Source organism: Archocentrus centrarchus, chromosome 6 (genome assembly GCF_007364275.1).
Source record: "Archocentrus centrarchus isolate MPI-CPG fArcCen1 chromosome 6, fArcCen1, whole genome shotgun sequence".
Lineage (NCBI taxonomy): Eukaryota > Metazoa > Chordata > Actinopteri > Cichliformes > Cichlidae > Archocentrus > Archocentrus centrarchus.
The window spans coordinates 28,291,870-28,313,794 of NC_044351.1; the positions used below are offsets into that span (position 1 = coordinate 28,291,870).

The 21,925-nt window shown below is 39.5% G+C and overlaps 2 protein-coding genes across 4 annotated transcripts; one reads left to right on the forward strand and one right to left on the reverse strand.

Annotated features, from left to right (window-relative positions):
* Positions 1–60: 60 nt before the first annotated feature.
* parp12a (poly (ADP-ribose) polymerase family, member 12a) lies at positions 61–5,260 on the forward strand. Its single transcript, XM_030731764.1, has 11 exons — positions 61–444; positions 1,410–1,545; positions 1,645–1,909; positions 2,003–2,164; positions 2,289–2,478; positions 2,614–2,788; positions 2,907–3,133; positions 3,256–3,343; positions 3,460–3,590; positions 3,893–4,041; positions 4,260–5,260. Exons 1-11 carry the CDS (start codon positions 131–133, stop codon positions 4,514–4,516), a joined length of 2,094 nt encoding a protein of 697 aa, XP_030587624.1. The 5' UTR covers positions 61–130; the 3' UTR covers positions 4,517–5,260.
* Positions 5,261–6,912: 1,652 nt separating this feature from the next.
* On the reverse strand, positions 6,913–21,903 carry LOC115781236 (thromboxane-A synthase-like). Of its 3 annotated transcripts, none has more exons than XM_030730766.1 (14): positions 21,633–21,903; positions 20,845–20,983; positions 16,409–16,502; positions 16,120–16,172; positions 15,513–15,609; positions 15,274–15,390; positions 13,006–13,094; positions 12,748–12,896; positions 12,259–12,389; positions 11,786–12,139; positions 11,605–11,693; positions 9,564–9,701; positions 8,395–8,557; positions 6,913–7,995 (listed from the first exon to the last, which is right to left on the reverse strand). In XM_030730766.1, the coding sequence occupies exons 2-14, from the start codon at positions 20,943–20,945 to the stop codon at positions 7,885–7,887; spliced, it is 1,686 nt and encodes a 561-aa protein (XP_030586626.1). In that variant the 5' UTR covers positions 20,946–20,983; positions 21,633–21,903; the 3' UTR covers positions 6,913–7,884. The 3 variants fall into 3 exon arrangements, with proteins under 3 accessions (XP_030586626.1, XP_030586627.1, XP_030586628.1); XM_030730767.1 differs by lacking the exon at positions 21,633–21,903 and adding an exon at positions 21,485–21,503; XM_030730768.1 differs by lacking the exons at positions 20,845–20,983; positions 21,633–21,903 and having other exon boundaries at positions 15,513–15,625; positions 16,409–16,491.
* Between the last annotated feature and the right edge of the window lie 22 nt (positions 21,904–21,925).

A 21,925-nucleotide genomic window follows, 5' to 3' on the forward strand; every position in this document is an offset into this window, starting at 1 on the left:
GGCAACCACAATAAAAGCATTTTCACGTTGAAGTTTCAGTTTCATTTCCCAGTAACCAGGCGTAGCTAGAACGGTGGGGATCTAGGTCACAGCTCTAAATCTTGGCTAAACGAGCTGAAGTCGTTGCAGGATGACATCGGCTCTCTCTAAATTCATTATCAAGACCCTGTGCGACAACCAGGGGTGTTTGGACTTCGGGAAATTAGAAGAGAAACTCGCACAGAAATTCACGGTTGCGGAAACGGTCCTGCGCGCTGTCCTCTTTGACGACGGTAAAATTGCCATTAAAGAAAGCAGAAAGAGAGCCAGTAAAATCATCAGCCCGGATAGTCTGGTAGTGGCTAAAACCAACCTGCGGCTCTGCCAGAAAAGACCCGGAGAGTGTCCGCAGTGCGATGGCTTACACCTGTGCAAGTATTTTGTTTGCGGAGAGTGCACTTTCGGGTAAGTAACCTAGGTTTTATAGATCTGTCCACTTATAATAAAGACTTGGTAATGGTTATTACAGCCATAAATAGGTAGTTAAGTTGATCTAAGTGCTTAAGCATTCTCGATGAGGCTGCATCAACAAACTATGCAGACAAAAGATTGAGGAAAATGCTTTAAACTTTAAAGCTCCGCAGCCACTCACAGATTCAGATTTGTTTTCCTGATATTAGTCATCACCGCGCTCGTGATATGCGGTTGCGAAGTGTAACACCGTCAATTTGTTGTTGCATTTCGGTGACCTCGCGTAGAAAAATCACAGAGCAGCTGCAGCTCGTCAGTGGAGGCAGCAAGAATAACAAAAAACAAAAGAAAACAGTGGCGAGTGAATATCCAATGGAAATGGCGAACGGGGATGCTGAAATCAGCCCCACGAACTGGTAAGAAATCGGGACTATTTATGACTTTATGTAAAAACTACCAGGGTGAATTTCATGAAACATGGTGGAAATCACTACCATTAAAGTTGTGAAATGTGGCATTGGCGGAGGACTGTGCTCTGTTGCTGTTATTAGGAACTTTACAAATGTTCACCCCCCCTCCTTTTTTTTTTTTTTTTTTTTTTTTTTGCATTATTGTAGTTCAGTATTTTGACCAGAAGATGGCAGCAATTTGATCATTGTTTTCCCAGCTGCACCGTAAGTAAACGATAAGGAAAGAGTTGAGTAACTTGCTGCTCGTACCGTAAGGGGAGGACATGACTTATATAACTCTAAATGGATCAGCATGTGTAAGGAAAAATAAGACAACGATACACATTACTACACTAGGTTTTGTCTATGTAGGAACACATGCGCACACACCAAACAGCAACTCAGAAGCATTATTACAAAATATGAGTAGTAATAGTTTATAAGCCCTTTTAAAATTGGTACATCAAGTAAAACATAAAGTTTTAACTGAGACCATGTTGTCATTTACAGAGGCAAGTGTAAAAATCCGCACAGCTTGGCTTCCCCATACAATGCAGAGCTTTTGAAGAGGTACAATCTTCATGATTTCACAGAGAAACAGCTGTTCCAACTGTTACTGCAGAATGATCCTTTTCTGCTTCCTGAGGTATGTTTTACTGTTTTACAGTGGGAGGCAGTAAATGAGAGTCTCCTGTTATTCTGTAGAAAATATGTAAACTTCACCCTCCTCTATGGTTCCCCGTAGATATGCCCGCATTACAACAAGGGCAACGGTCAGCATGGCTCCTGTAAATTCACCACCTCCTGCACCAAGCTCCATGTCTGCCAGCACTTTTTCCAGGGTGACTGCAAGTTCGGCTCTTCATGTAAAAGAAACCATGGCTTAGATGAGCACGCAATGAAGCTCTTCAGAGGATTCAGTCAGGAGAATATTGGAAACCTTCCCAAGATCTACAGAAATAAACTCATCATCACGGGCCAACAGGAGAAAGTAGCTACTGGTGTCACTGGTAAAGAAGCCTTTATAAAAACATTTCTCGCTCAAATTTTTGTCAACTTACAAGACCAATAATCTACACAATGTAAATATTTGTCTTCTGTAGCACTAACAGAGGTGAGAACCTCAGCTCAGCAGCATTCCCAGCAGCCTTCCAGCATCAATCCTGGATCCCCAACCAGTTCTGCTTGTCCACCTAAGCCACTGAGCAATGCTGACATGAATGAAATCTGCCTCTATTTCATTCGCAGGCACTGCAGCTTCAAAGGTATTAATCATAATGGTGGAACTGACCTTTCATATCTACAGTAACACCTCAAGACACACAAGAGAAGAAATGATGCCCATGTGTATCAGTAAGTGAGTGCCTGGTGTTTTCTTTTTTTCAATAGATAAGTGTGCTCGTGTCCACTGGCACCTGCCTTACAGATGGCAGGTCTTAGACACTGATGGAGTAACCTGGAAGGATTTGCCCACTATGGAGGAAATTGAGAAGGCATACTGTGACCCAGCACGAGACACAAGCTGCACAGATCAGCCATCGTCTGCTTTAGGAATTTTCAGATATCTGTCTCTTCAGAGGTACATTAAAAAAAACAAAAAAACACAGGTGCACATCTGCCCTCAAACAACAAATACTGTACATTTAACTATTATTCACATGAGCTCAGGTCTATAAATTTCCATCCATTTAAATGGAATTTACTTTCCTCTTAGCCATTCATCCCCTCTTGAGCAGTCAGTGGACTTCAGGACCATGAGATATGGAGGATCTCTAGTTCGTCGCCTGTCCACTGCCTCCTCTGTCTCGAAACCCCCTCACTACATTCTCACAACACAGTGGGCCTGGTACTGGAAGGATGACAGCGGGAAATGGCTTGAATATGGACAGGTGAGTTATACATGTACACTATCTGGTTTTGTTCAGTGATGACTGAATGTTACTCTGGAGAGCCTGCCTTGTTTGTGCTATCTAAACTTTGGTGGATTGCCTGTTGTGTTCTCTTTAGGGTGAGGAATCATCAGTGACTTCAGAAACCCTGGAGAATATATACCTGGCAGACAGAGATACAGAGATTCCTTTTAGTGCTGGCAAACAGCAATATGTTTTCCGCTTCAAAGATGAAGCAGGAAACCAGCTTATGTGTCAGCAGAATATAAAATACAAAACTAAGAGAGAGGTCAGAAGGAGGCCTCGCTTTGTATCTGCTCAAGACGTGGAGGACAAGCTGAAGTGGTATGTTGACTTCCACTTATGCATATTGATTCATGCTATTCAAATATTTATATGGTTTTGGTAGCTTACTGTCTCAAATGACTTTACCAAGAAAATGAATGCTGTATGTGTGTTCTCTGTAGTACATCATCAAAGAGCTCCAGCTCCTCCACAGCTGAAAGTCTACCACCCCACTGGGACAAAAACGCCATACCTGAGTTTGGATATAAGGTATCTTTGAAAATTTAAAAAAATATATATATCACTGTGCTCCATATATTACCAAACACTAAATGCATATTTTTGCTTTTATTGTTGACTTGTGTTTCTGCACTCTCTTCTTTCAGCTCATATGTCTCCCCCAGTCTGCACCAGATTATAATCTGATTGAGTCACTGTTTAGACGCACCATGCCTCAGAGTAAAATTAACAGCATCCAGAGGATTCAGAACCCCTCTCTGTGGAAAGTCTTTCAGTGGTAAATCACTCACAGGGATTTCTGGCTTTATTAAATAAATTGTTTACAGTTTTAGAGGAATCAGGTGATACAAGAATGCAGCACCTGCATAATGTAGCTTAGCTTAGCAGAAACACTGGAAACAGCTCTTCTGACTGTCCACGGCACGTAGCTGAATTCTTTACTAGCTGCCAAATGGAGGTATAAATTTTTTCCTCTTATCCAGCGTTGATGCTAAACTAAGCAGTTGATGGCTGCAGACAGAAATGTTTTATCCCCCAAAACATTTGTTTTCTCTTAAATCACATACATTGTGTGTTCAGGCAGAAAGAGCAGATGAAGGAGAGGAACGGAGGAGAACCTGCAATGCTGTACTTGTTCCATGGGACTGATGAGCCTCTGATAGAGGCCATCTGTGAGCAGAACTTTGACTGGAGGATGTGTGGCGTCCATGGCACAGCCTATGGCAAAGGTACAGCAAAGCAACCTTTTCATCACTTCTTGCAGTATAATGAATGCACTGTGTCTAACATTTGATACTAGTAAGCCATAAAGGGCATGTGTCTTCCTCAAAATTAATATACTGTGATTTGGTATGGACCAGAGTAACTTTTTTTATATAGCAGGAGAAAAAAAAACTATCTCATTTTCCTTTGGACTACATTAACAGTAACACTTTTTTATTTTTAGGGAGCTACTTTGCCAAAGATGCATCTTACTCAGACAGATATGCCAGTGTCAAAGGAGGGCCAAGGAAGATCATGTTTGTTGCACTGGTCCTGGTAGGCCAGTACACCAAGGGGAGAAGCAGCTACGTTCGCCCGCCGCTTAAACCGAACGGCAGAACTCTCTATGATAGTTGCGTTGACTCTGCGGACAACCCTGGTATTTATGTCGTCTTTGAAAAACAGCAGATTTATCCAGAGTACATTATCAAATACTCATAAGTCCCGATGGTGCGTTTCCTTTTTCTGGATGTTCTTTTGTTTAGTGGTGGATTTTTAAGTTTTGCATTTGTAGAATGATTTCAAACTTTTATTAGTTAATAGGGACAAGCTTAAATTTTACATTTTAATTAATCAGAGCACATATTCATGTATGGTTTTTTACTTTTCAAGTTAGCTTCTTACTGCTGTGACACAATGTTTTCAGCGATAGTGACAGGAATTTCTAGTGTCCGTTTTACATGCAGTGGCACTTAAAGGCCTGAACATCATGGCGATTCAATAAAGGGCCGTATCCATGATTGTGGTGATTTCTCCAAATCCTGTAACTCTTTTAATCATACTGTGTCTGAAGCTAAATTCTTTCCACAGTGAGAAAGGTTGTCATAATACTGGTAAACTATTTGATTATAGTATGCAGTATTTTTTGCTTTTGATATGAAACAGCTTCTCTGGGGTGTTCGTTTTATATACAGAACCAGTCAAAATTTGGACACACCTTCTCATTCAATGTTTTTCTTTCTTTTTTTTTTTTTTTTCCTACATTGTAAATTAATACTGAAGTCTTCCAGACCATAAAGGAACACATAAGGAATCATATACTAAACTTATAAGTGTTAAACCAAAACATGTCTTAGATTTTAGATTCTTCAAAGTAGGCACCTTTTACTTTGATTACAGCTTTGCTCACTCTTGGCATTCTCTCAATCAGCTTCATGAGGTCATCACCTGAAATGGTTTTCCAACAGTCTTGAAGGAGTTCCCAGAGCTGCTGAGCATTTGTTGGCTGCTTTGCCTTCACTCTGCAGTCCAACTCATCCCAAACCATCTCAGCTGGGTTTAGATCAGGTGATTGTGGTGATGTCTTTCTTGGTCAAATAGCCCTTATGTAGCTGGAGGTGTGTTTGGGGTCATTGTCCTGTTGAAAAACAAATGATGGCTCCATCAAGTGCAAACCAGATAAGATGGCATACAGAATGCTATTGTAGCCATGCTGGTTCAGTGTGCCTCGGATTTTAAATAAATCGCCAACAGTGTCACCATCAAAATACCCCCATACCATCACACTTCCTCCTCCATACTTCATGGTGGGAACTACACATGTAGCCGCGTGCTCACCTTTTCTGCGTTTTACAAAGGCAAGGTGTTTGGAACCAAAAATCTCAAATTTGGACTCATCAGACCAAAGGACAGATTTCCTCAGGGTCTAATGTCCATTCCTTGTGTTCCTTGGCCCAAACCATTCTTGTTCTTCCTCAGAAGTGGCTTCTTTGCAGCAATTTGACCATAAAGTCCAGATTCACGCAGTCTTGTCTGAACAGTTGATGCTGAGATGAGTGCGCTACTTGAACTCTGTGAAGCATTTAGGTGGTGCTGCTAACTTGTGGTTTCTTTGGCTGGAACTTATCCTGTGTAACAGAGGAAACTCTTGGTCTTCCTTTCCTGGGGCAATCCTGATGAGAGCCAGTTTCATCATAATCAGTTTTGTTCAGTTAGACCAGTTTAATCAGTTCTTGCCATAATATGGATTAGAACATTACTCAAATAGGACTATTCACTGTACACCAACTCTATCTCGTCACAACACAACTGATGGTCTCAAACGCATTAAGAGGGCAAGAAATTCAAGAAAGTAACTCTTGCCAAGAAACAGCTGTTACCTGAAAGCCATTCCAGGTGACGACCTCATGAAGCTGACTGAGAAAATGCAGAGATGTGAAAAGCTGTCGTCTAAGCAAGAGGTGCCTACTTTGAAGAATCTAAAATATAAAACATATTCTGGTTTGTTTAACCCCTTTTTTTTTGTTTATTAAATAATTTCATATGTATTTCTTAATAGTTTGGATGACTTTAGTATTAATCTAAAATGCAGACATTTTTCACTATATGACAATATGTTTTCACTATTGCTTGTCTTTTTAATGGCAGCGCCTCCAGAAGGGGGCAGCATGGCCACAGCTCACCTATCTCCCCATGTTTGTTTGTTTGTCTTCTTGGATTGGTGTTCTGTTAACAGTAATTTCCCCACTGTGGGAGCAATAAAGTATCATCATCAAATAATGAAAACCCACTGAATTAGAAGGTGTGTCCAAACTTTTGACTGGTACTTATATGTGTTGCCTTTCTTGAAAAGGAAAAAAAAAAAATAACTGTTTTCCTTGGAATGTATTAGAAAATAGTTATTTTACACTTGGGACTGTAGATACATTGTTTTCCTGAAAAAATGTCTACTTTCGTGCTTGTGGTGTATCACTTGACAGGAATGTTCAGCAAAGTTAATTAATGCAAGCCTGGGCAAGGGCAACATGATCTGGTGTTAAGAAATGGAACAAAGTCACTAACTGTTGGAAAATAAACACATTACAAAACTGCAAAAAGTAGTAACTTTATCACTTTATTTATGTATGTGCATCAAAAAAAAGAAATTATGGTCAAATAACATTTTTATGTGGCATTTCTCCCATTTTAAATGTAAATCACTGAAACCGTCCCAGTCACTAAATTATGTTTTATACATTTTTTAGTAACATTCAAATAAATCATGAGTAAATCGCTTTTATTATACACACAAATAGCAGCACTGCATTTCTCAAGCATCTCCCAAGTGCTGGCTAAAAATCAAACTAGGACACATTGGATATGGATATAGGAAATTATTATGCTCCAATAAGGTGCAAATAATCTACTTTAAGAATAAAGAATGAGCTCATCAAGAGAGGTAATGAAAGGCTTCTAATGCTTTGCCTCACAGATTTAATACGCGGTGAGACGGCTCAGTAACAAAGAGTTTCCTGTTCTGACACGTAATAAACAGTGACAGAGATCACCGGGAACAAGAAAACAGTGAGGATTTTCTTTCCTTTTACAAAACCACGTGTTTGACCCTCAAATAGCAGCTCTGGTGGTGCATATTCATGACCACTTCCTGTTCCATCAAAGATTTCAGTATATTCAGATTTTATCAGTAACACTAAACACAACCTTTTTACCGAAATTGCACCTTTCTTTTATAAATTTGACTCATTTACAGAGGAATTCTGTGTCACTGAGAAGTGCCATCCAAAGCTGTGTTGTAGCACGCTGATAATTGATATTCCAATATCATAATAATTATATTCACCACAATAACCCACACAGTGAACCCATCAGCAGGGAGTTCAGAAGGATCTAAACTGTATCCAAAAGAGAAAGACAGGTAAAGAGCACTTGGATCAACAGTACTTTTGTGCCCTAGTGTTTATCATTAGTGCAGCAACATTATCATTCACTCAATGAGCTGAATGACTGAGTGTGCTGAGTTTCATTAACTATGGAAATATTTTGATATAAATCAAAAGGAAAGGCTTGAAGCACTGAGACACTGACAGTGTTTAATCTGACGGAGAATTCGACAGACCACCTCTTTGGTCCCTTCTCGTGATTTTCACAAAAACACCATTTTTAGGTCCAAGAGTGCTTGATGACTTCAACTCAAGAGGAACCTGAAGATAAAGAGTGCCCTTAGTAAAACAGATATCTTCCACGTATTTATATAAATATCATAGCAGATATGGAAGTAGCTGGCAAATGCATATGTAAGCATTAGAAACATAAGTAAATTTTTTTTGCAAGTTATGTCAGTTTCTAATGTCCAATAAACTCCACTGCAGGTATTATTGATAATCAACAATACTGACAGTTTAAATATTTACATTACATACACAGTACAGTACAGGCAAATTAATTAAAGGAAATGTTGGAACAGCCTTTGGCCATGCCTACATTACGCTTGAACTTTAATGACAAACCACTGAAATGCAGACCCACTGCTTCTCTTCAACAAATGTATATTCATGGTGGGACCAACTCACTTTTTCTGAGCAGCTCTAACTTCAACCTACCTTCGTCTCAGAGCAGGCCACGATGCTGAAACTGTGGAACAGACGCACTAAAGCCATTTTGATTTCAAGCTGGGCGAGCCTCATTCCTACACAGTTACGGGGGCCAGCCCCAAATGGTAGGTATACAAATGGATGTCGACTGGCCTTAGCCTCTGGTGTAAACCTGCGGATGTTTTTAGGGAGAATTAAAAGTAGTGAACATAAAAAAAACAATAATTCTGTCAATATAAAAACATCGGTTTAACCCTTGTAATATCCTGTAGTCATTTTTGACCCCAAATGAAATCTGTTGCCATCAAAATATGTTTTATATTCATCAAAGGATCTGAAAATAAGAGGAATCATTTGATACTAGACTGAATTTTAAGTAATTTGATTGAATTTTGCATTTTTATTGAATTTAATAACATCTGCTGTCCTGTGTGGTCAAAAAAGACAGTCAAACCATGCGAGGTTATTTTGACCCCAGAGGACAAAAGGTGTATGGCAAACAGGAGGACATTACGAGGGCTGAATAAAAATTTAAAAACATAAACCTTGCTACTTTATATCCTGGCATACAAATAATATTAGCATTAGAGCAAGAATTGAAATACCTTCATGTACTCGTGTAAAAAATTTACATCATGACAGATGTGTTCAACACTGAAAAACTGATAAATTATACTTCATTTAGGTAGAGTTGAGTTTACACAACTCTACCTATTTGTATACAAATAGGGGATGAACATAGGTGAGTTCCTTCAATGTGTGCAGAAAAATCATGGAGATTATCTATCACTCAGTTGTGGTGAGCGCAGTTTACTTTACTGTGCAAGGGGAGCAAGAGACCACAGCTGTGGTAAATAGTCATTATCTTTACTGTATTAAATGTATCATTTAGTAAACTATACTTTGACTTCTATCAGAGACATGCAGCCATATCTATACTGATAAGGATTGGGTAAAGTGTTTAGGGGGCTACACATGGTGTACTTTCATCAGACAGAAGAATCTACCACACCTTAGATGTGATTATGCCATGGTATGAAGCCAATTCACAAATATCTGATTTTGAGTTGTTATCTAGCTTGTATTAATGTTATTACACCAACATTTGATGGCTTCAAAGTTAGTTGTCAGTAAATACATGTCAATGTTTTTACTGGATTTAGACAGAACTGAAGCACCTCTCAGGGATGAACTTCTCAGGCTCTGGCCAGTGCTCCGGGTCATAATGGAGGAACCCTGCAGGAATCTCCAGCGTTATTCCTTTAGGCAGGAACTGGCCGTTCACCACGCAGTCATGGTCTACCTCTCGTGCAAACCTTAGTGGGACAAAATATCATGGAAATTACTGAAAAAAATTAGAGGAACACTTTGAAAACACATCAGATCTCAATGAGAAAAACATCATCCTGAATATCTATACTGATAAGGATTGGGTAAAGTGTTAGGAACAAAATGATGGAAATATCTCTTGCAATTAATGAAAAATATTAAATAAATTTAGAAGTCTGGATAACACTACAGCCCCATTTCACATTAGAAAACCCTTGCACAAACATCTTATTACCATCTGCAAAACTATTTTGCCCTGATTTGGAGACCTTGCCCTAAACCTTTGTCCAAATACTTTCAGGCACTCCTGGGTTAGAAAAGATATAATACCAGCAAAAATATGTTTCGATATTAACAATACTCATTAAATCAAAACAATTTTAAGCATGCTTTAAGAGATTGATATTCTGTGATTATCGCTGACATTTCTACAAATACTTTTTGGTAACCACATCCTAGAACAGACAAAAAATTTCCATGGTAAACAAATTAGAGAAAGTACATAATGCACTCTTGTACAAGGGTGTATACTACATAATGTGTTTCTATTTATATAATCTATAACAATAACCTAGTGCATACTTACAAGGTAATGACATCATATTATACTTGTATGTGTACAGGAATGTTACTATATAATGCACCCATATTACATAATCTGTTATCAGTGCATTATGTATATTACTATAATCATAAAGCAACGATGTACAAAATCAGGGTTCTACAGAGGGGTTGATCGCCCGGCTCCAGCCTATATTTCCTGTTTTTAGCTGACAGGAGTGGCAAGTGGAATGGTCTTCTTCAAAGATGCTCTTCTGCATACCTCAACTGTAAACAAGTGGTTATTTCAGGTACTCTTTCCTTCCTATCAGCTCAAAGCAATTAAATCTGGATACTCTCCTCAGACTTCAGCATCAAGTCATTTTTCACCCAGAGAACTGCTGCTTACTGAATATTGTCTTTTTTGGATGTGCATGAAAATCCCATTAGATCAGCAGTTTCTGAAATGTTCAGACAAGCCTTCCTGGCACCAACAACCATGCTGCATTCAAAATCACTTAATGTTTCACTGTGACTGTATATGTGCAGCAGTGCAAAAGAAATACAGCTAAAGTTTTAAGTGGATGGCAACTTGTTCCATTACTTTTAGACTAAATGTAACAAAAGTTATCAAAAATCGAATCCCTGGGGCGCCTGGGTGGCTCGGTGGTGGGGCCAGCGACCGCGTGCATGTGCCGTGCTGCGGTGCGGGTGGCGCGGGTTTGAGTCCCAGCCCGTTGCCGGTTTGCCCGCGTGTCTTCCCCTGAGTCATTCCCCCATTTCATGTCTCTCTCCACTGCTAAAGGGCTGCTGTAGCCAAAAATGCAAAAAGAAAAAAGAAAAAAATCGAATCCCTCTACAGTTAAAGATGGAGAGTCTCCAAATGACAGAAAAAAATAAATAAAAAATCTGCGTCTTTAAAAGACACCCACATTAAATCTGCCAACAGTGGTTAGGGTTCAGTGGGTCATGGAACCCCCTTCCTACTCCACTGCGGCTGATCCACTCTTGCAAAGCAGTATACCCAAGAGAAAAACTGACATGTATCCTTTAACCCCAGTGTGTAGCACGGTAGTTAGCATTGTTGCTGCTATTACACCTTGCAGGGGCCTTTCTGTGTGGAGTTTGCATGTTCTCCCTGTGCCTTCCTTCCACAGTCCAAAGACATGCATGTTTGTTTATTGGTGAGTCTAATTTGGCTATGGGTGTGAAGTAGATTAAGTGCTTAATATGTACAGAATAGTGCTATATGCATGTATGATGTATGGTATGCATGTTTGGTTAACTATGGCCTGTACTCTAAAGTGCTATAAAAATGCCAGTCCATTTCCACTTAACATCCTTCTTTACCTGAATCCAGGAGGGTAGAGGCGTAATGCTTCACATATAACCATGTCCAAATACTTCAACTCCTGGACATTTGTGTAATCAGCTGACTCCTACAAAAATGAGTTGACAATAATCAACTGTCCACAGCTACTTGCAGGTAAAAAGATTAAAAACAAAAAACACTACAATGCAAAAGACTCACATATCTAGTGTAGAAATCATCCACCTCTTCCTGTACTTTGAGTTGACATTCAGAGTGGAGGGCCAGGAGGTAGCAGGTGAAGGCTAGTGTGTTGCTACTGGTTTCATAGCCTGCCAGGAGGAAGACGAAAGCCTGACCCACAATCTCATCCTCAGTCATCATCTTTTTCTGTGGACGCCTGACAGACGGCTCCTGTGGATGAGGGCCGTTTTCCTGACCGGAGACCGAAGGCTGGGTCTGCTGGCTCCCGTCATCGATCTCAACATCATTATTTGACGTGTCAAAGTGCTCCAAAGACACACACTCCTTGGTAGTTCGAGCATCTAACATCAGCTGAAGGAAATCTCTGCGCCTCTAGTTGTAAAAGAAAAAAAAAAAAAAGTAATGTAAAAAAAAACTGTACATGGCATAAAGAATTATTTCAAACAAATGATCAAGGAAGAAACCCCCTTTGTTAAAGGTCTGAGATTCACCTGCTCAGGAGGCTGCTCCTCTCGCTGTTTGATGATCTTCTGAATGCTGTTAATAAAGAAATGATTCATCTTGTCTCGTCGTTTGTTGGGGATAAATCTTGACAAAGAAGCCATAATGAAAGGAAAAGCCACTGAAGACAAAAAAACGCACAAATTTGCAGATTTAATCCATTATGAAATACCTTAAAATCACTTTATACTTAATTTCCTTAAAATTTAAAGTGCCATTACAATTTTATCAATAATTCCAGATAAGACTGTGTCAAAGTTAAAATTTAAACTTAGCACAGAAAGTAAAGAAATTTGTGTTTGGTTGATTATTTCTTTGTTGCAACAATGCCTCCTGGCAATAAATTACCGCTGGAGAGCCTGTTTATATAACATTTCTGATCTATACATTAAAAACATCCAATTTGTTGGCCAATGTTTTCCTCTCTAAATGTCCTAAGTAAAGCTCTCAAATTAATTTAAGTAATAATAAGGACTAACTGAAAAATAACAAAATGGGCCGGAAGAAAGAAAAAGTGAAGAACATCTGAGCATGGTGGACAAATGGGTCGTCTGGGTTGTTCTGTGAGTCCACCTGAGTTGCAAATGCCACACTGGCAATAACATCCATGGTAAAGCAGCCAAAGCATCTGTGAGAAGACATATACAAAGAAAAATAAGTGTGAAGACAGAAAAATACAGAAATAACTCTTTAAGCATTTCATTATTTATTCATTTGTTTTCTGCTTATTCATCCACCTGTGGATGTCAAAGGCCTCTCTTGACTCAGCACAAACATTCAAGTTCTTCATCAGGGCATCGATGGCTGTGTTAATGAGCGGAGCCATCTATACCCGAAAAGAGAGATAATGAAAGCTGCATGAATGGGACATTGAAGAATGCAGACACAAAGAAGGTAAAAGGTGAATTCAGAGTATGTGTCGTGGTCCCTGAGTTTGGTCGCAGGTCTTTGAGTTACTTTGGAGTTTTTGGATTCATGCTGGTTTATAACTGCTGCTCTAGTGCTCAAAGTTTTTGATTCCCTGTGTTTCTGTTTGGGCCTCCTTCTATATTATTTCTATGTTTATACCTTGCTCCCCAGTTGTGCTTCCTGTTCCCCTGCTCTCCCCAGCTGTCCTGATTGACTTCATCTGCTTCTGATTACTTTCTCCTCAGTCTTGTTCCACTCCAGTTTGTCCTGTCCAAATCAGCTCTACTGTGTATAAATAGTCCGGTCTTCCACTTAATCTTTGTCACAGCATCTGTTGTGGCTTCTTATGTGTTAGTATCCATGAGCTCTGGTTTCTTTGGATTTCTGTTGTTACATTGGAAAAGTACAAATGTACTATTAATTTAAGGCACCTTGAAAAAGGAACAGCAGTTTGGTGATGTTATGGAACAAGATTGTTGGCTCAATGCAATTCTGACATAAGTGAGGCCACTCAGTAAAGATAAAAGTAGAGGAAAAAAACATTTTCCTGTCCACAAAGTATATGCTGGGGATTGAGTTCTGCTGACCTTAAAGCTATTAAAGATATTTTGAGGAACTTCTGAATAACCGCTGATACATCTTTCATAGAGGAAGCGGATTCTCTTTGTCGACATGCTTCTGCAACATACTGTAGAAGTCAGGGACAAAAAACTAGTAGTCTCATTTTTGAAGAAATGGAAAGGAAGGGTGTGTTCCAACTTAAGGTGGATTAAACTCCCCAGGGACAACTGAACAATTAAATGATTGCTCAGTGGTCATGGAACACTAGATTAGCTTTTTATTTTCTCAAGGATATCTGTGGGTGTGAGGGAGTTTGCCCAACCAGTCTGTTTTCTGGATTTGGAGATGGCATTTGACCACATCCCTCTGTGTTTCCTGTGGGAATTCCTAGGGACTATGGCATATCAGGCTTGTTGTTTTGAGCTATTTGGTCTCTGTGCAGCTGTAGTGTGAGATTGGTTCACATTGTTCAGACTCTTTCACAGTGGATATTGGATTCCATGTGCATTTTGTCACACAGTCTGTTCATAGTTTTTATGAACAGAATTTCAAGATACAGCCAATGAGGGGAGGGTATCAGTCTCAGGATCTCCTCTCTGCTTTTTGTAAATTATGTAGTTCGGCTTCATCACCAGCACTGGGGAGGTTTGAGGCTGAGTGTGAAGCAGCTGGGAACTAGCACCTCCAAGTCTGAAGCCATTTTTCTAAGATAGAAAAGGGTTGAGTGTTCACTTCAGGTTGGCAATAAATTATTGCCCCAAATGGAGGAGTTTAAGTATCTCATGGCCTTGGTCATGAGTGAGGGAATAATGAAGGGGGAGACTGACAGATTGATGGAGTGTCTACAGTAATATCGATGCCGTAGAGGTCTGCTGTGTTAAAGACAGAGCTGGGTGTGAAAGCAAAGTTCTCAATTTACTGATCAGCCTATCTTTCTAATCTCTTTCTAATCTGTGGGTACAGACCAAAAGATTGAGATTACAGATATAAGCAGTGAAAATGAGCATTCCCAAAAAAATGTGTCTGGACTCTCCCTTGCAGATAAGATAAGGAGCTCAATCATTTGGGAGGGTCTCAGAGTAGAACCTTTAATCCTTCAGATTGAAAGGCACCAGACGAGGTGGCTTGAATATTTTCCTAGGATGCCTCCTGGACGCATCCTAGGTTAGGTGTTTCAGACATGTCCAACTGGGAGGAGGCACTGGGGCAGGCCCAGGACATACTGAAGAGATTATGTTGCTTGGCTAGCTTGGGAACAATTCAGTGTCCCTCCAAGAGAGCTAGAAGAAATTTCTGGGCATCTCTGCTTAGACTGCTGCCCCAGAGACCCTGATAAGCAACAGAAAATGGATGGATGGATGGTAATAACTAAAGTTAAAAGAGAACTGTGTCGTCAAAACTTCCCCAGGATGCCAAAAATATAATGCTTACCTCAGCTTTAATATTTGACATTTTAATGAGCATTCATCAAACAGAAAATTTTAATGTTTTGCAATACAGTTCTCTCTCAAGTAAGAGGAATGTTATTTTCTCACTTCTTTCAACTTGGCAGCGCTGAAGGATGGGGTCAGGATGCTCCGCACTCGCTTCCACTGTTCATTCCTCAACATGAGTAGGCAGTCAGTCATGGGCTTAGTGGCAAAGCGAAAAGCCTGCAAAAATGAGACAGGAGAGCACAAGCACAAAAATCCATTATAACCTATGAATAAAGCTTGTGTGCCAATAATGAATAAATGCATATTGTGCATCTGAATGCTCCATCAAATGTCCTCACCATTCTGTTAGGGAAGCTACTGAAATCCTTCACCATCACCTGTCTAAGCATATCAGGGTCTGCGATCACCACCACTGGTCTGCGGCCCAAATAATACCTGAAATATGACATGTCTGCCATATGATTGGAGTATCAGCCAAAAGAAACAAAAACCTTTAATCCTGAATATAGTTTTCATCTCATTTCAAAATGTAGAAGAATTAAAATATTCAGAATATCACTGTATTGGAAAATTGGTGTTTTAACTTATTACCCTTGATGTACTATTCCTATGTGATATAAACTTTATCTTACAAAGGGTATGTATGAAGATAAAAGGAAAAACAGCCAGTAATCAGAATCCAAGGTAATGGGGCACTTTTGTGCCTATTTTATCAGCAGATTCTTTGGGAAGAATACTCCTACAGCTGCAGAGAAAACAGCTGTAGGAGCACAATATTAAAAGTTATGTATCAATGCTGATATGAAAACTTTTCTTTTTGTTCTGATCCCTTTGCAAAGGTTTTGTTTAATACATCTCAGGAAGACAATTTGATTTCAAAGTTCAGTTTACTTTTCCATGGCGATCATTTCCGTAGATGCTGCCATACAAAATATTTTTACTTACCCACAAAGTCTACCGTGTGTTTCTATAAGATTATTCATAGGTTTGAAAAAACCCTGAAAAGAATGTAACAAAACAAAACAAGTATTACTATTTGGGCTCTCGTCTGAGTGAACTTGCAGAAAAAGGTAACAGAATGGCAGAATATCACAGTCATGACTTTATAAGAGCTGCAGACATAATGGGTAATAAAAATGTCAAATAAAAAGTTAAGGGCTTAATCCCAGTTTGATGAAAAATGGACCAAATTTTGCAAATTATTCGGGTGTTTATTTGTTACACTGTATCTTACCTGTTGAAACATGAATAAGTTGCCAAAGAAAGGTATTGGCTTTGGGTGTTTGATGCCATATCGTGAGAGGACTGAGAATGGGTAGACTGAATACCTACAGGCAAAAGTGTTGAAATGTGCTGATGAGAATTCAATTCAATTTTATTTATTTAGCGCCAAATCACAACAGTCGCATTATATTATATGGTAAAGACCAAACAATAATGACAGAGAAAATCCAACAGTCAAAACGACCCCCTATGAGCAAGCACTTGGCGACAGATACTCGTATTGTAGGAACCACAAGTAAACCAACAGTCTGAGAGCGAAGTGCTCTGCTGGGGTGATATGGTACTATGAGGTCTTTAAGATATGATGGGATAAGATGATTATTCAAGACCTTGTCTGAGAGAAGAAGATTTTTAAATTCAATTCTGGATTTAACAGGGAACCAATGAAGAGAAGACAATAAGAAGCCAATATGGGAGAAATCTGCTCTCTCTTTCTAGTCCCTGGTAGTACTCTAGCTGCAGCATTTTGGATCAACTGAAAGCTTTTCAGGGAGCTTTTAGGACAGCCTGATAGTAATGAATTACAATATTCCAGCCTAGAAGTAATAAATGTATGAATTAGCTTTTCACCATAACTCTGAGAAAGGATGTTTCCATCCATCCATCCATCCATCCATCCATCCATCCATTTTCTTCCGCTTATCCGGGGCCGGGTCGCGGGGCCAGAAGCCTAAGCAGAGAAGCCCAGGCTTCCCTCTCCCCAGCCACCTCCTCCAGCTCATCCGGAGGGACCCCAAGGCGTTCCCAGGCCAGCCGAGATACATAATCTCTCTCATAAAATCTAAGATACATAATGTTTCTAATTTTGGAAATATTACGCAAATGCAAAAAAGCAGTCCTAAATATTTCCATGATATGTGCATTGTTATTGGAGGCCAAGGTAATGCCATTCAGAGTAAGGATCTGGTTAGACACCATGTTTCTAAGATTTGTGGGGCTGAATACAATAACTTCAATTTGATCTAAATTTAGACGCAGGAAATAAGAGGTCATCCAATCTATTATGTTTTCCTGCAGTTTAACTAATGATGGGTGTCATTTGGCTTCATGGACAGGTAAAGCTGGGTATCATCTGCATAACAATGAAATGCTTTCTAATAATACTGCCTAAGAGAAGCATGTATAATGTAAATAAAATTGGTCCTAGCACAAAACCCTGTGGAACTCCCTAATTAACCTTAGTTAAGAAGACTCGCCATTTACGTGAACAAATTGGAGTCCATTAGATAAATATGATTCAAACCACTGCAGCACAGTAACTTTAATACCTATGGCATGCTCTAATCTCTGTAATAAAATGTTATGGTCAACAGTATTGAAAGCTGCACTGAGGTCTAGCAGGGCAATCATAGAGATGAGTCCACTGTCAGAGGCTGTAAGAAGATCATTTGTAACCTTCACTAATGCTGTTTCTGTACTGCGATGAATTCTGAAACTCTTCAAATAAACTGTTCCTCTGCAGATGATCAGTTAGCTGTTTTACAACTACTCTTTCAAAAACTTTTGAGAGAAAAGGAAGGTTGGAGATTGGCCTATAATTAAGACAGCTGGGTCAAGTGATGGCTTTTTAAGTAATGGTTTAATTACTGTCACCTTAAAAGCCTGTGGTACAAAGCCAACTAATAAAGACAGATTGATCATATTTAAGATTGAAACATTAGGAATGGGGTCTAATAGACATGTTGATGGTTTGGAGGAAGTAACTACTGAAGTTAACTCAGAAAGATCAAGGAAGAGTCTAAACCAGGGCTCTTCAACTCCAGGCCTCGAGAGTCCCTGTCCTGCAGGTTTTAGATGCGGCTCTGCTTCAACACACCTGAGTCAAATATAGAAGTCATTAGCAGGACTCTGGAGAACTCGACTGCATACTGAGGAGGTAATTCAGCCATTTGATTCAGGTGTGTTGGATCAGGAATACATCTAAAACCTGCAGGACAGGGGCTCTTGAGGCCTGGAGTTGAAGAGCCCTGGTCTAAACAAATGAGTAGTAATAAAAGCAGCTGATCATAAAGATATGTCTGTGAGATAGTTATGAATAATTTTTCTCTAATGGTTAAAATTTTATTTGTGAAGAAATTTATGAAGTCATTACTAGTTAAAGTTAAAGGAATACTCGATTCAGCAGAGCTCCAGCCTAGGTTCAGTGCTAAAAAGAAACCTGAGGTTGTTCTTATTTTCTTCAATTAATGATGAATAGTTAGCTGTCCTACCCTTTACGGAGGGCTTTTTTTTTTTAATAGAGCAACAAACTCTTTTTCCAGGCTAAATGAAAATCTTATTAGTGAGACACTGGTTCCTCTCCAGCTTACAGGTTATCTGCTTTAAGCTGCACATTTGTGAGTTATACCACGGAGTCAGGCACTTCTGATTCGAGGCTTTATTTTTCAGAGGAGCCACAGTATCCAAAGTTGTACGCAGTGCGGATGTAAAACTAGTGACGAAATAATCGACCTCTCTGGGAGCAGAGTTTAGGTAGCTACTCTGCACTGTGTTGGCACATGGCATTGAAGAGCATAATAATGGAAGAATTTTATCCTTAAACTTAGTTACAGCATTTTCAGAAAGACTTTTATTGTAATAAGACATTCCCCACTGCTGTGTAATTCATTAAAGTAAATGTAAATGTTATTAAGAAATGATCAGACAGGAGGGGGTTTTCAGGGAATACTGTTAAGTCTTCAGTTTCTATGCCATATATCAGGACAAGATCCAGAGTGTGATTAAAGTGGTGGGTGCGCTCCTTTACATTTTGAAAGAAGCCAACTGAATCTATCCATCCATCCATCCATTCGCTTCCGCTCATCCTGTTCAGGGTCGCGGGGGGGCTGGAGCCTATCCCAGCTGTCATAGGGCGAGAGGCGGGGTACACCCTGAACAGGTCGCCAGCCTGTTGCAGGGCCAACACAGAGACAAACAACCTTTCACACACACATTCACGCCGTCATTCACACCTATGGGCAATTTAGTGTAGCCAATTAACCTAACCCCAGTAAGTGCATGTCTTTGGAATGTGGGAGGAAACCGGAGTACCCGGAGGAAACCCACACAAGCACGGGGAGAACATGCAAACTCCACACAGAGAGAGGGAGAGGCCTGGGCCAAGGTGGAATCGAACCCAGGCCTTCCAGATGTTATTCTAACTGTGAGGCAGCAGTGCTAACCACTGCGCCACCGTGCTGCCCGCCAACTGAATCTAATAATAGATAAAATGCAGTGTTGAGGCTGTCATTTTCAGCATCTACATGGATGTTAAAATCACCCACTATAATTATTTTATCTGAACTGAGCACTAAATAAAAAGTCTGAGAAATCAGAAAGAAATGGAGTAAAGGCCAGGTGGACGATAGGTAACAAATAAAACAGGTTTTTGAATTTTCCAATTTGGGTGGACAAGACTAAGAGTCAGGCTTTCAAATAGATTAAAACTCTATCTGGGTCTTTGGTTAATTAATAAGCCAGAGTGGAACATTGCTGCAACTCCTCAGCCTTGACCTGTGCTTCAAGCATTCTGACAGTTAGTGTGACTCAGGTGTGTTGATTAATTTAAACTAACAAAACTTTAAACTGAATGGAAAGACTGAACATCTAATATATTAAAGAACACAGATCCAACATTCACCTAAATTCTATCCATAGCATTCTTACTGACGTTTGATCTATAAATTTTGAATGTGTGTATTTTATAGCATAAGCAGATTACATAAGTGGCTTCATTTCCACAGAAAAAAAAAAGAGTATAGTTAGTAGTTAGACCCAGAGGTTTTTGTACAATGACACATTTTTTTGTAATTTTGTCTCTGCACAGATCCATAATCATCAAAGAATTTAACAAAAGTATTGTATTAAATAACTAAGGAATTACAGTGATTTTAGTCCCCCATTTTCAGAGGCTCAAAAGTAATTGGACAAAATAACAATTTTAAATATATGGATTGCTTTTAATACTTGAATTTAAATTCCTTGTAGTCGGCGACTGCCTGAAGTACAGAACACATAGACATCATTAGATGCTCTACTAGGCCTTTACTATAGCTGCCTTCAGTTTATGTGTGGGTCTTTCTGCCGTTGGTTTGTATTTAATAACTGAAAAGCATGATCTATTGGGTTAAGATCAGGCAAGTGACCTGGCCATTGAAGAATATCCCATTTCTCAGTCAACTGTCCAATTACTTTCAAGCTTATGAAAATGGGGCCTATGAATATTATAGTATTTATTTATAAATATATATATGGTCCCATTTTCACAGCAGAACAATAAGCCTACTGACATTTTATTTAAAGTCTACTGTGGAGGCAAAATTACATTTTAAAAAAACGCATCATTGTCCAAAAACTTAATGCCCTAACTGTCCATCACAAACAAACCTACTGACATTTTTTACTCACCAGTAGAGGAGACAAAGAAAAATGAGGAAGAGGCTGAGTGTCACAGATAATCTGCTGCACTCAATGTTGAAAACACTTAGAAAGTCACCTACAGCCTGCATGCTGGAAAAACTCTGTCACCAGTATGAGATGAAGACTCCTGCACAGAAAAATAAGAGGAAAGGCTTTATTTTACTAAGATGAATACTGAATACATGTTTATGATAAATCTGCTGTCACTAAAGTATCTTAAGCATCAAAACATTTAAAGGTATTCAATAGTAGCAGAAAGAAGGCTCTATCATACTTCTTCAAGGGAAGAAAACACAAGACAGTGATCATGCAGCTGGATAATCTCAGGCTGGTTTGTCTGCAACAGACTAGCTTGTCAGTTCTTGTGGCATCTTTCTTTGGAGCCCTGAGCTTTCTTAAGAGTCTGTTCGCCTCTTGTTCACCGTGCACAAATGCTGCACTTATGGCAAATAAATAAATATGTAACACCTTGTACCCTATGAATGTGACCGCAGTGTCCTGGAGCAGAGGAAACACACGTTATATAGCAGGGTACTTTTTGTTGTTGTTGTTTTTAAGAAACACTTCTGTAGCAAGCATTACCCTCAGGACTCAGGTTCACCTTTTTTCCTTTACTAGCTATTCTTACCTGTTGCGTATAACTCAGCTATATCACATGACGCTAAAGCAGCTAGCTAAGCTAAACGCTGTGTAACAGTCATTCAGTGACAGCCCTATAATTACGTCTTTGAAATATTTACACTGCAATGTTCAGTATTTGGCAAATATACGCTCACCTCGCGCCACAGTCTTCGCCCTTCCAAGCAGGTTTTGTAAATATTATGGTCAAGTCTTCCTCTTTTTGCCAACAGCTCGTCACTCAATAGAAAGCTGTGATGTCTACTGCCTCCATCTGTCCCGGAGTGCAAAAGCCCTTCTTGCTTTTACCAGAGAAGGCCGCTGTTTATGACATTTTTATTTTAAACAGACCCATGTATTTGTTATGGAAGGACAAGGTGAAGCTCTTCTTTTGGCTACCTGCATCCACCAGGGCAAGCTGGCCTTCCCCACCCTTCACGAGTACTTCTTT